Consider the following 14,689-nt stretch of genomic DNA (forward strand, 5'->3'; position numbering starts at 1 on the left):
AGGACAAGTTTATTCTTTAATTTTTATGTACAAAACTAGTAGGTTATCTGAGGCCTATTATGTGATGTAATTTCATTTAAAAAGGAAAGCCTAAGAGATCTAGACAGCTTCCAAATAAGAAATACAATATTAATGGAAATGTATTTGAATTATTTGAAGAAATGCCAAAATCCTCAATTAAATGGGTTTAATCTCTGTAAATCTTTTAGAATTTTCTGCAAACTGTTCTTGTTTGCTGGCCCAATTACAAGCAGAGAACTGATCCCTTACAAACTGTTTAGAAAGTTGCCTGGTTTTTACTGTATTTCTTTGTTTTGTTGTTGTTGTTTTTTTCCTTCTTTGTGGTTGCCTATTTGAAGATGTTGACATGAAGGGAAATTATAGAGTATACAAATGAAGAGATTTTAACGTGGATCTGCGTGTATACTTGGCATTTAGATTACATACCTTTTCTTGTCCATAAAGGTCCAAGGTCCATTAAAAAAATAAGAAAAATAATCTCAGTATGAACATTCTTATGGAAATAATTGCAAAAGTAAAATAAAACCTGAGAAAATGAAAGAATAAGTTATTCTAACTACTAGTACAGTGCTGTGGTTGAGATTGCGAACTATTTTCATCACGTTTTTTAACAGAGATTAACTGTTTATACCCTTAAAATCTACTAAGTCAAAGTGTATTCAATGAGATTTCCTAGCCCAAGGCTCACTCTTCTCTTTGAATAGAGCTGCTGATGCAGGTAACTGCACCATGATGTTTATGCTAAAGTATATGCCTTGAGGAAGAAATGGTGAAATATCTGTAAATTATAATGATAGCAAGGAGTTGAAGAAATTTATTTTCTATAAAGGAATCACTTTATTATAACAATAACTTCAGGGTGTTTTTGTTTATAAGATAATAATCATATATTTGGTTGAGACTGTAGGCTCATTTAATGGGAAGCACCCTCAAGTTATTGTTTAGGTGAACATTTGAATATTCATATTTGAAAAGAAAGATGATAAAGAAGCGTGAAACAGTGTTAAGGTGGTGAAAGATCATTCTCTAGAAGCAAATGCTCTTAATTTAGCTCTTCTATCTCCTGCTTCCTTTCCCCCTTCTATACCTTACTTTGTTTTCCAGTTTTCTAATCTCCTGTGCATGCTGACAGGGCAGCAACTCAGAGTTAGTGCACCATGGTTTATTTTCAGAGTTAACTGAAAAGGAATAACAGAAGTATTCACAGTAGACACATGCTGTATGCAGCAAACCTAGTCCCTTCTGGAGTATCAGGGAATTAAAAAGATTGTGTGTGATGGCATATTTTTTCTCCTCTGTCTTTCCAGGAATTTTAGCATTCACAAGAGGACAAAATGTGGTTGTAATTCTGTCTTGTTTTGCCTGTTGGGAACGTTTTATTTTATTTGATGTATTTACAGAAAATGTAATTTTTGAAGGCTATGTCAAAAGGTTTGTTTGGGAAAATGGAGTTATGGATCTCCAAATAAGAAAACAGAATAAGTTCTTGTGTTTAGAGTCCCAGAATGAACTTCTGCCAAAAGTCTACGGTATTAAACTCTCCACACGCAAATTGTTGTTTCCTACTGGAGGCAGAATATACTAACTCCTAAGAACATACTAAAATATGTCCAGAAAGTTTTAAAGACGTTGCTGTTTTTCAAGCCTAAAGCTGTGCCAGGACCCCTTCTAAAAGTTTAACATTACAGGAGATTGCCTTCCAATGGCATGAGAACATGTGCTGACACTACTTATATTACAGGTATAGATACTCAATTAGGTTTAAATCATTGGAGGGAATCAATGGAATCCTCAGAAACCAGTCAGAGAAATAAAAGACCAGTAAGGCACAAAGGCATTCTGAACTTTTTATTCATTCAACTTTAATTAGTGAAGGATTTCACTGTGTTACTCATGCAGGCATCATTAACCTCTCTTCCTCGTATTTAATGTCCCTTCATTCTCTCATTGTTCAACCCTGTGTTTGTTTCTTTGATTATTTTTCTGAAAACCAAACAAAGCTGATTTCTGACCACATCTCTCTGTTTTGTCAGAGCTGGATGTTTCTAGTCGCAAAGTTAAGAGCATGAGAGGGAGTCTCTGAGAAAAAGAGTGTGTACTGGTGTGGATTGCTTGCTATGCATGGCTCTGTGTGTGCTGCTGGAGGCTGCTTCTGGGCTGAGGGGAAGTCTGCTGTGAGCCAGATGAAATTGGGGGAGGGTGCGTGAAGTATTTGCCTCTCTTCGTTAGCCAGAGGTGAGGCTACATAGCCTATAGGAGGTTACTGCATGCAGAAGTGATGATGGCAGAATCAGTTCACAGTAAGCTGTAAGCTGCAGACCTGAGTTAATGTTTATAGATACTTCTCTGCTGTTCTTACAGTGTTTTTTTTTTTCTGGTTTTCTAGCAAATGCAGTTGTATGTATGTTTTTATAACTGTCATGAGCCTGATGCCAGGGCACTTCTTGAAATCCCAGGGGCTTGCTGGGAAGAGCAGAGCCCTGATATCCTCTGCAGAACTACATCCATACCAAGCTCTTCATACTCTGTGGAAGGGCAAGACATTGCATGCTTACACTATCCAGCTGGTTGTTCATAGGGTCCTGCCTCAAGACTTGTGGTAAGGCTGCTTATGAGCTGCCTCTTTGGTCCTTGCTTGTCATCTTCAGGTTCCTTTAAGATTTTCAGCTCCCATTAAGAAAGCTTTAAATGTATGAATGAGATCAGGTACTGCTGATCTCCTTTCAAAGCATGACTGATTTATCAGTTATGTGCTGTGCACAGAGAGCTGTAGACAACTAGTCTGACACATTACGGGAAAAGTTTCTTCTTTATTCTAATAATCTAACTTTGTACCATAAGATTCACCTATTAGTGGCAAGTATTTTTCTCATGTCTCAACGTGGAATTCAGATGGGTGTCTGAGCAAGCCATAGTTCTGTTGCAGGGCACGAACATACCTATGTAACTACATGTAACAGTTCTCTTGTTTACCTTACTGGGGAATGGATGCTGTTCCCAGCCACAGCAGTTACAGATTTTACAGGCCATAATGCGTATCACGTCCACAGCATGAGAAGAAATACAACAACAGGTTAACAGGAGCTCTGCTGAAAGGAGCACTTGTCATCATGTGCTCCTGTTTGTAGAGAGCCTGTCCTGTCCTCTTGTGTTCTAGTTTATTACTGTCTGACTGTTCCTGTGTTCAGGTTTCTCAGTGCTGCTTTCCAGCAGAAATGAGGAATGTGAAAGCTCATTTTGCAGAAAAATATGACATAAGAAAAGAGACAGTAGGTCAGATTTCTTTTGCCAGTGCCCCTTTAAATTAACAGCCGTGGGTCAGAATACATTTTTATACAGAAGCACAGCCAGAAAATCTAAGCACATGCAGTGAGATGTCTCATGCTGTTCATAACCTTCACTGTATGACCTTTCATGTGTTGTATGGCAAGCTATCAAAGACACAAAAACAGAAAGCTTTTGTTGTTTTAATGGATTTTTATATAAAATACAAATACATACTATTTTAATTGCTTCAGTCTTTGTTTAAAAAAAAAAAACAACAAAAACACAGATATTTTCATCCACTGGGAAGGGAAAAGCAGGGTTGTGTATTTTAGTGATTCTAAAAATCCATGAAAGAGGTTTTCTTTTCCCTGCAGTGTTCTTTATTATTGTCTCTTTTCTCTTGTAAGATCTTGATACCCATTTCAAATGCCTAGCCCTTGTCAAAATATTTAGGGGTTGCATTGTTACTCACGGGTCTCGTCTGTAGTTGCTGTGTCACTCCTTGTATTCACAGATAATAGTGTATTTCTCATTAAAAGGCAGGACTGGTTGCAGTTATTTCCTCCAAACCGCCTTAGTTCTAAAACAGAAATCACTGTGGTAATTTTCTATTTTTTTGTATTCGTACTTTATATAAATAGTAGCGTGTTTCTAATGGGATTTAATGATCTACTCTAACTGGAAGTACTTGGAAGTATTTTTCATAGTGAGAAAACCACTTACATAAAGCACAATAAACAGGAAGCGATTCTTTCAATAGTCTTGAGTAGGACCGTGAACTGTGTGCAATAAAGGAAAACCAGATGTGCCAGTAGTTTTGTATGAACTGTACCCTTCCTACACATGTGATGGATGAATGAAGTAGCTTATTTAGGCACTGTAATTTTGTTCTGTTGAGTGCTACTCGAGGATAGTATTTGTTTAATTATTTTGATTGTTTATGAAGTATGAGAGTGCCTGTAGTGTCTATGTAGCCCAAGTCTGCATTTCCCATAATCTCCCTTTTTACATATTTTATTCAGCAATTTTTTTTTTTTGAATGATGCTTATTGATCTGACCTGTTAGTTAACAAAGATTCATTTTGGAATAGCACAGAGATCCATTTATAAATGAAAATGGTACTTATATAGAAAGCTTTTTGAAGTACAGGAAGATTGCCAACACAGAAAAATGTATTAGAAATGCACAAGTGTGTTATGATAAATATAGCACTCAAAGGTGGGGTTAAAGGCTGAAGATATAGCTGTGTGCATTCAGATTTATTTACTGCACAGAAATGAATCCCAAATGGCTATTTTTGCTTCACTGACTGTAATCCCACCAAGGCAGCCTTACAGACATCTGCTAAGGTTTTTGATTATTATTTGGTTAAGATTCTGAGATTGAGGTGAGAGAAATCCAACTGTCACCTAGAAATGACCTCGAGGGGGTTTCACAGATTTGTCCAAAATGTTTTTCACGGATTTATACAGGCTTAGATATATTCCTCACTCCAAAGTGCTTCAGACTGTGGCTACTCGCATTTTCTGACAAATAATAGACTGATGTATGTGGTACACTGTTTAACCTTCACCCAGTCAATCTTTTTTCAAAATCTGAAGGATAAAGACCGAGCGAGGGACAAATGCCTGCCAGCTTGTTCTTAAATAGGCATTAAAAGGTACGTAATTAATGCACTGTTATACCTGTGAATGGTTACTGTCAGTTAGTGGTCCCTCATGTTCATAGTCACCAGACTCACTTTCAGTGCATTAATAACAGCTGTGAGATTTTGGGATATACTGGTACAATTGATTTCCCTGTGGGATTCTTATCTAAACAAGATCAAGTCTTCATATCTTTATTTAGCCAGAGCACTGTTGTAGTGTATCTGAGAATTATCTGTGCCTCCCTACTTCTCAGTTAGGGGAAGGGGGGGAGAGTGTACATACCTGACAGCACTCCCCCCTGTGCTGTAGTTGTGCCACAGTTACTTGACGATAATAACACAAAGCAGAAACATTTAGGTTCTCTTTTTCTTTTGATTTAAGTAAATTCATGCTGATAAAATTCTAATGAAAAGGAATCAGAGCGCAGAGAAGTGGGTGACTTACAGAAAATTTCTGTGATTCATTGTAATGGTGGATTTTCAGTTTTTAAAAGTGGTTACATTCCTAATTGGCGAACAAAAAGGGCCAACTTATCCCTTGCTGTGAGAAACATTTTTCTTATATATTATTCTCACAAAGCCTCTAATTCAGCCCAACACATTATGTAAATGGAACCTATGAAATACCTCTTAAAATATACATCAGACTTCCATTACTAGTCTGTTACGTTAGATTGAGCAAGGACTCTTGTTAATACTATGTGGAAGATTTTTTACTTTTATAATATTCTTTTCTAAAATAAATTGTTTGGTTCAAGCAGGGCCTCTATTTAATAACTCTTAAGGCTATCATGAATGAGTATTTACTAGCTTTGCTCAAGTATTATGAACGTAATCTCGACACTTTGTTTACTGATCTCAAAAACAAAACTCCTGTATCCCTTTTAAACTAGAAGTGGTTTCTTTTTGTACAAAATTTGCAAATGTTCTAATACAGTGACCGCTCTAATGCCCGATTAATTTGGATAAATCTACACTGCATACAGATTTCTGAAAGCCACAGACACAGATAGCAAAAGCTGCAAAATTAACAGACTTCATTGTTTAAGCTAAGTTCTGTGTTTCAAAATACAGGCAGAACTCAGACTTGCATGTACTTTCTGTGTATTGCTTGTGAATCTGTTAAAAGACAGCACACCTAAACACTGAAGTTCTCCCTTAGGATCTGAGCTCCTTGGGGAGAGTATTGTTTGATTTCGAACAACTGCAATATGTTAAGAAGCAAATTTGATATCGTGAATCCATTATGTTGATTATTTTAGTAACTGATGGTAGTGGCTTCTTTGCATAATGGAGGCCTTGATTTCCTGCAGGTTTAGGTGAAAATATGAAAACACCATTTTCATTCCTGACCTGTTTTGTTAATGATACTTAACTGTTGGTGAATTGCTCCTTATGCAAAAATTGTTCCTCTCTGACCTTTATTTTGAGGACAAAATACAAATTTACATCCAAGAAGCTTTACATAGACTAAACAGGTAGTCCCATAAAAATGAGAAATTAACTCTGAAAGAGAGAGGGGTCCTTTACAGCTATAGGCAACTTGGACTGGTTCTGGAAGAAATCTTTGAGGTGTGTTCTAGTTCATTGACTTGGGGAGCCATGGGATCTTCTGCACAGTAAGAAAAAGATAACTGTTCCTCCAGTCTCTCTTTGGTGATTTTGGGAGCATTCAGAGCTAAAATTATACAGATCAGCTTCTCATTTTGCCTTACAGCTGTCTTTTCAAAATTATTATTTGTTACATTCAGAACAGCAAGTGGGCAACTAATAAGGATTAGTAATGGGTAGGTTTTATTTAATTCCATTTTTAAGCTGCTTTATTCAACAAAATCCTTAAAACACAGATTATATTTTTAGAGACACCAATACACACTGCCATGAATTCTATACTATGTGCAACTCCAAAGCATTTTTCATGGATGATTAAATGCTTATATACACTATCTAAAAATATTATTGATTAAACTTTGTCATTGCATTCCCATATTGAGGGCTTGATGATTTCCTGTTTGAATAAGTTTGTAAATCCTGCTAGATGATGCTTTGAAAAAGTTATACTAGTATTGTTAACTCTAATATTTTGTTAAGTTCTGCTGTATTTAATGTATTTTAATACCTACCTCATGGAGTGCTGTGAATATGTGAGAAACCCTTACTCATTTTTGAAAATACTTTTAACCTATTTTTATCCACATTTGCCCAAAGGCAAATAAAAGTAGTATATTATTTCAGCCTTTATGTGGGAATCTCACTGCCCTTTTCATCTTAATGCATCTCTTTCTCTGTGCTTGTTTTTTTTATTATTTTTGATGCTTGGGGTTGGTCATATTTCTCAAGAAGGAGATAAGCAAGCAGTGTTGTACAACACTTAAAGAGCACATTACTTTATCACGGGGGTCATGGTCATTGCTCTGGAATTGACAGTTAAAGTGTGTCTATCAGAAGTTAACTGAGCTTCACTTATAACAAATTGTGCCTGCAGTGGTGAAACATTTTATGTGCATGTGATATTCACTATCTTGCTCTATTTTTTTCTTCCACCTTCAGTAGAAGTGGTTCTGAAAAGGATTTTGAGAGCTGCTGCCACTCCTTGCTGTGGTCACTGCTGGAGTGTCTTAGGGTACAATCCAGCTCACTAATTAAACTGTCCTCACTGTTCCCAAGAGTTCTTCCTCTGCAATTCCACAAGCAGTATCCTGTCAAGCTTGAGATATGCATGTCTAGGTATGTCCATGTAGGTGTCTGCATGTGTGGTGACTGTTGGAGCCCTTATCATTGTTAGTGGGTTTTTCATCCATACAGACCATGCAGTCAAGAAGTCGATTCAGCTTACTTCAGCAGACAGCTGGAGACTGATTTGCTCCGGACTCCACTGTGTATGTTGACTGTACTGGGAATTTCTCAATTAGCCCAGAGATAATTACTGGCATGTGGCACTGAAGTTTAGCAATCTTCTTCCCAGATGAATCACATACCTCTCTCCAGAAGCCGAATGACATTGCTTATTCTCACTGCAGGAATTATCTCCCTTTAGAGCTTCATTGACTGCTTTGAGAGACTGAAGGGACATGGTGGTTATCACAAAGTTCTGTATACTTTCCTTAGCTGGTCATATTTCTCTTGTAACGTTTCTATTTAATCTTACCTTTGAAAGTTTGTATTTTACCACATATAATCTTATCTCACAGCATACAAAGGTTTTCTGTTTCTAAGGCACTTTCCTTGCCTCATATTCCAGTTTTTGGTGAAGTTGCAAGTTTCAGTCAAAATTTATCTCCTGTATCATGTATACGTTTCACGTTAGAAACTCTCTATAAAAATGTTACGAAGTCCCACGCTAAATTCTGGAATTATGTCTTGCTTGTCTTGTGTACCACTAATGAAAAATTATTTCAAAATTAGAAGTTTTGTTATGAAGCTTTTTGTGGATTTTGATCCACAGGGTTTATATTGTAGCATACTTGTTTATCATTTTCATGGTTCTGTTTTTAACAGGAGTCCCGTGCTTGTGTTCCCGTGCATGCATCGCCATGTCATTTGTCTAGACTGCTTCCATTTGTACTGCGTGACAATGCTGAATGACCGTCAGTTCACCTATGACCCAGAACTTGGCTACTCCCTCCCTTGTGTAGGTATGTTGGAGCAGTTTTTCTCTTAAAAAAAAAAAGTTATTTTGAGTTCATTTTTATTTTGTATTATTTTGAGTATACCCACAAAATTCTGCTGTTTAGGAGTTGTTTCATGTCATGGAGAAGGTATTTGAATATTGAAGTGGATCTTGCTGAGCATGTGAACAGGAGGATTTTAAATGGATTCCTTTTTGTCAGCATTTTATAATCATGAAGTGCTAATTGAGGTTCTGCATTACTCTTCTAGTTCAAAATTAAAAAAATCCTTTGCCTCCACATTTCCAGTGTTGAATGAAACAATTTATTAGCTCTTGAAGACAGGCCAAGAAAGTTAACAAAAAGGACTGTGGTACGAATTTCATATAGTCTTCTTGTTGATTAAGTTATTGCTACTAATTGTTGCTGCATCGAATGAAATGTAGAGCACCCTTAAAGAATGGTAGGTTTTACCTGCATAGGAAACAAAATTTGACATAAGGCAAAGACTCTAAATCTGAAAGATGTGTTGGGAGAATTGATTCCATTACACTGGCTTGTGAACTGAAAAGTTCTCAAAAATTTTACTTGTAAGTAGTATATTAGATTTTCCTATTGTTTTATCAGCGTATGTGCGTATTTATTTGAAATAAGTGCTGTATAAGTGGTGCGATACTAATTTTCCAGTATATTAAAAGCTGTATAGAAACTGGCTTTAGCTAGTTGCTTGAGTATTTGATAAGAAAGTGTCAAACTACTACTTCAAAGAAAAATGGTCAACGTTTCTTAAGAGTAACACAGAAAAGGAATGCCTGAAAGATATTGGAAATGCAATAATAAGAGCCATTAAAATAGTTTGTTATTAGTTATCTTGGAAACAATCTTGCAATGGGCATCAAATAACTTTTCACTAGAGTTACTTTTATGTGCTGTTTACCTGACAGCTCTTGTTGTAGTTCTCTTTTCCCTCATGGGCACCTTGCTCTGCTACTGTAGTTACATACAAAATTATTTTTAGTATTGTATAAAGAACACGAAGGGAACTTTCTTCCTAGCACTCTTTCCTTTACCGTTACTGTAGTATTGTTAGTCTGTACTCTTAACCTCCCTTGCCTACTTCTCCAAAAATTAATCAGTTTTCTGCACTACATAAATTAACTAGCTATAACTTTAATTGCGTTGAATCCATCCTTCAGTTCCCTGTTCTTTAGTTACCTTTAGATAAATCAGTTCTCTCAGTCATGCACTCTGCAACTCATCTTTCTCCTCTCCTGTGGGTTTCTTTGCAACCTCGGGTAGTGTCACTTTTGCACCTGTTACTTTAAACTAATGATCCTTCTCACCTCTTCTGTCCGTAATCCATTTTTTCAGTCATACTGCTGTCATGGTACAACTGCGTAATAATTATAGTAGGAATTTTGTCTGAATCATGCAACTTCAGTCATTCAGTTTGAATGTTTTGTCATTCCTTTCTCTTAGAATGAAGACAAACTTGCATAGATTTTTATCTCTGGCTGGTAGTGGCAAGTTGCACTTCTCTCCCTTTACTTGTGTTGAAGTTGGGAACTATGGGAAGCAGTAGAGGTAGAGTAGGGATGATTTGAGGGGAAAATGCAAAATTATTTCAGTCTTTAAGGAGTGAGGAAGGCATGGGATTGGCCTATGAAAGGGAGACCTTATAGAATGTGTGGACTGTACTTCTGCTGTTCAAGTGAGGGCTCAGCTGTCCATCTACTCTCATGTGTTATGGTTTGTGCTAAAATAGCTGAACGTGGAAATATGCTAGTCTTCATTTTTTCTATCTTCTCAAGTGGAAAAACTGTTTTCTAAATATTATACAACAAAGTAGTAGTACTAGTTCTAGGAGTGGCATTTGTGATAATAGGAATAAAAATAACAGAAGTATCATATATTTTGTCTTTTCACCCTCTATAAAAATGTTTCTTTGAAAAAAGTCTCTTCAAGTATTTTGACACTACCCTGGGTCAATCAAGTGCATATCTTAGATTTGCCTACGTGTAGTGCAGTACTAAGACTGAGTTAGAGACAAATTATGATACTGAAGGAAAAGCAGTATAGTTGTGTCAGTACAACATGTTGGACAAAACTTTGCACATTGCTGATGTGGACTGACAAGGCAAATACTACTTCATGATCTATCCTACTTTTTCTGCAGAGTGATGTTCAGGTGTTTCAGCTTATACAGAACCAGCCTGTTGATCTGTAAGAAGCACTGACATTATATTGTGGTGGCATGCTTTGTGTTGCACAGGTTCTCAGTCAGAATCTCTGAGCATTCCACAGCTTTAAATAATACTTCATCTAAGCCAGAAATTTTTTTTGATTGCTGATGTCTCTGTCAGTTCTCTTTGATGTATTGAGTTCTTTATCAATAGAAACATTTCTAAACATTATATTTTTGACTGCACTGCGGGCCGAAGAGTCTGACTGGTGCTGTTGTAACTGTACTGCTGCATTTCTGCAGCTGCCTTGAACATGAATTTCTTGTATGCAAGATATTTGTTTGTATTTAAGAACTGATGACTAACTTACCTTCTGTTGGTGGAGAAAGACACAGCACTGAGCTGTGTCACACCTGTGAAGAGCAAAGCCTGTGTTGCCAATCCTTTTGCTCTTACTGTTCTGCTATAAATAAGTTTAGCCTCCTTCATAGCTATGCATTCAGCAGCTTCCGTCAGCCATGAATTCAATTAAGAAACATTCATTATAGTATCATGTGACTTTTCTACTTATCATAGCACTCCTACTGAATAGTAGAAGATTGCATTTTTGCAATCTAGAGTTCACAATCTTCATTATTGCAATTTGCAGTTTGTATTTACATGTGAGAAAGATGAAGCAGTGACACAGCTTGTTCTAATTACCTCAGCGAAGCCCAAAATTATTTCCTCTTGACATGAATGAATACCATGGGGCATGCCAAGAAATGACTTTTTTTTTAACAGTGGCAGCGTTGATAATGTGTTACTTCTAACAGCGCTTGAGTCAAAGCAGAAAATATTTGATCTGAGCTTTATTGAAAGGTTAGATGTTGTTCTGAGCCTACATGTAAAAGGAATACAAAACAAAGTCATATTTACTATAACGAAGTTCATGTTGCAGTAGGTGACCAGGTGTCACAGACAGATCAAAACCTCAGTCTATATTAGTTAATGTATTTTATGCATCACAGACTAATGGTGGAGTTGTATTTATAGTGTCTTGAACAGAAAATACTGGTGTTCAAAATTTATGCTCTGTAAAAATGACTTCAGTTTTCACACAAGAATTATTTTAAATCTAGTCCATTTCTTCAAGGCATATATGCACACAACGGAATAGAACTGTAGAGGAGAGTGTGTTTTTGTAATTAAGTCTAAATCTTTTGCACTTCCAATTAGCTGTGTTTATTCTAGTTTTTTTAAATAGATAACATAATGAACATAGCCTGCAGTTTCCATTAACATTTGACTCACTGTTACTGATTTTTATCAAGGGATGTTCCAACAGAGTGAGATTTTTATATCTTCTGTTGGATCAATGTAGAGGCAAGAATGATGAAAAAACAGAATAAAAATAAACAGCAGCAGCTACAGTGGAGGGTCATTGTGATAAACAAGATCAGCGTTACCATGTGTATGGTAACTTGAACCAGTCAGGATCTAGGGATTTCAGATAAATAGTGCTTCTCAAGTAGGTTTAATAACTTGCTCCTTGGCACATATATGCCGGAAGGTGTGTTTTGTCATTGTGTTCAGGTATTCTGTCTGATTTCATCCTTTCTTTTCTGTTCTCTGTTACACAACTTAATTAAGTAGAAGATGTGTAATGTGTTCAGGGGAAGGCCATCTCATCTGATGAACTATGATTTTTCAACTTGATAATGCCATAGTTGTATGTCATTCTTATACAAAACATGTTATTGCTGAGACTTTTGGAAGAACAAAATTAATTCCTTAGTGCTTAGCTGCTAATCTAGTGCCAGGCAGCACTATTCCAGCTGGGATCAGCCAGCATGGAGGGCTGCAGCTCTGAGCACAGTAGTCCTGGTGTATTGATAGGATTAGCTGCTTAGAAAATAGTAGCAGCAGCCCCATGGTTCAAGCCCACTGTATCAGCTCAGAGAAAGGACTTAAGGATGCAAGCTGGCTGTATTTTGTTGGTCATTAAAATTAAAAAGTAAACGTTATAGATAATACTCTCTCTGCCCTTGTTAAATGGCAACAAAAATCTATCCTATCTCTCTGTGTGGTGTCTTGTATTAATGAGGCTTCATGCATAGAAATTTCCATGAGTGGTGACCTCCAAGTATCTTTGAAATAATTAATAAGGTGCTTAGAGGGACAGATTTGCATATGCATGAAAGATCATTTGTAGTTATTTAGTTACTGTGCAGGGCAAAGAATCTCGTAGCATTACTTCAAAGCAGAAATTGTATACAAGCATACAATGTGTTACCATATTTAAACACATACTGTTCTTATGATCACTGTTTCAATTTTAAGAAAGCATTACGGCATTACAGGCCTTAGTCCCCATGGATCTTTGGCAGAAGAAAAGTTGGTGAGGCCAAGGAAAGGCAAGGTTTCACACTGCTGTAGGCACTTTGCAGAAATGCCTCAATTTATTTCTTATAAGTAATCATATGGATGATGTATTTTAAATGAATCTGGATGAAAGACTCAGATCCCCAGATGACTGTAATACACTGTTGTATCTGTAAGAAATCTTGTTTTACCACACATTAGTGGGTGGCAATTTCATGTATGTATTTATATATAGAAAGGACTGAAGACTTACAGTATAAGAAACTACTTGAAGAGTCATATTCCATTAAAATAATGTTGCTGGCAAATGTTTAAGGAGATTTTTTAGGGCTAATTTTTTTTAATCTCCGTTTTATTCTATTTGTGTAGTAATAGGAAGTTTTTTATTCCTGTGGAGGATGTCAAAGCAGTAGCCTCTCTGAATAATACTTCTGAGTCTTTTTTTATTAATAACAACATTTCTGATGTGTTTAGGAAGTTGCATGTGTGCGCGGGGTTTTAAAGTGGAGGTCAGTGATCTCTGAAAAGAGCATTCTTGAGGATGTGCTGAGGAAGCAGACAGTGGGGCTTGATAGAGTGCAGCAGTTAGTGCAAGAAGCAAAATGCACCTGGTATGGAAGCCTCAATTACATGAATTGTTTTCTGAAATCTCTATTCTCCAACAATCCTGCTTATAAGTATTCAAAGTAATGTAGGAAATGGCACTCTATTAGTATTATTATTAGAATAATAAAATACAAGGGGTTGAAAGCAGTCACATTTGCAGCTGTTGGAAATTTTTCAAACTGCTCCTTAAACTTAATATGTAAATGTCAGGGGTGTTAAGTCCTTGACAGCTACAAACTTCTCATAATTTCTTGTTTCTGTGAAATATCTAAGCATACAGAAGCAGATGTAGGAGACTGAAGAAATGGATTTTTTTTGTTCTTTATTGTACAACTTAGGAGAGGTTTTCTTTCTCTCATAGAAATTAGTAAACTAGCAAAATTAGTAAACTAGCAGTTAGGACTTTCAGAGTATTTGTGTGATAGCTCTAATTGTGTTTTTCTTTTTTCCAGCATTGTCCATCACAAGGAAAATGCTGAAATCAAGCACGTTTTCTGTTTGTATTCTCAAGAGGTTAGCCAAGCACATCATTTGGCAGGATATTTGTTAATAAGTGGCATAGTTGTTTATTTATTTTCTGGATGTTTTCTGTCATTAATTTCCCATGGATCTGTCTGAGGCTTGCTTTCCTAGTCTAAGGTGAGTATGCATGCCTACTTGTCCAGTTTGCATCCTCGTAAGGGGAAGGACTGGTGAAGGGCATCATCATAGAGGAGCTTTTCTCAGAAGTGGTATTGTATGGAAATGATATGCTGTTGCTCTCATCTTGTTGACCAATTCCTAAAGTGACTGCTTCGCACTTCTACAGAGAGGCTTTCCTTCTTACAGTCACATTGTTATTCGTGTTACGATAGTTTGAACATACTGCGTTGACTTTAAAGGTTAGTTGTATGTCTTAGGAAGAGGCAATGTCATTCCCTTTGGACTTAACACTTGTGTGTCAAAACAAGGGAAGTGAGGGTGATGCAGCAGCCAGAAGTTATGCAAGGGA

At 36.6% G+C, this 14,689-nt stretch overlaps 1 protein-coding gene across 1 annotated transcript in view; it reads left to right on the plus strand.

Annotated features, from left to right (window-relative positions):
• PRKN (parkin RBR E3 ubiquitin protein ligase) overlaps nt 1–14,689 on the plus strand; it is a 654,450-nt gene that overhangs the window by 368,789 nt on the left and 270,972 nt on the right. The window contains exon 7 of the mRNA XM_065731250.1: nt 8,436–8,572. Coding sequence (XP_065587322.1) covers nt 8,436–8,572 — 137 coding nt within the window. The remainder of the gene's footprint in view (nt 1–8,435; nt 8,573–14,689) is intronic.

Source organism: Cyrtonyx montezumae, unplaced genomic scaffold (assembly GCF_038088225.1).
Source record: "Cyrtonyx montezumae isolate F1298 unplaced genomic scaffold, pur_monq_1.0 scaffold_0, whole genome shotgun sequence".
Lineage (NCBI taxonomy): Eukaryota > Metazoa > Chordata > Aves > Galliformes > Odontophoridae > Cyrtonyx > Cyrtonyx montezumae.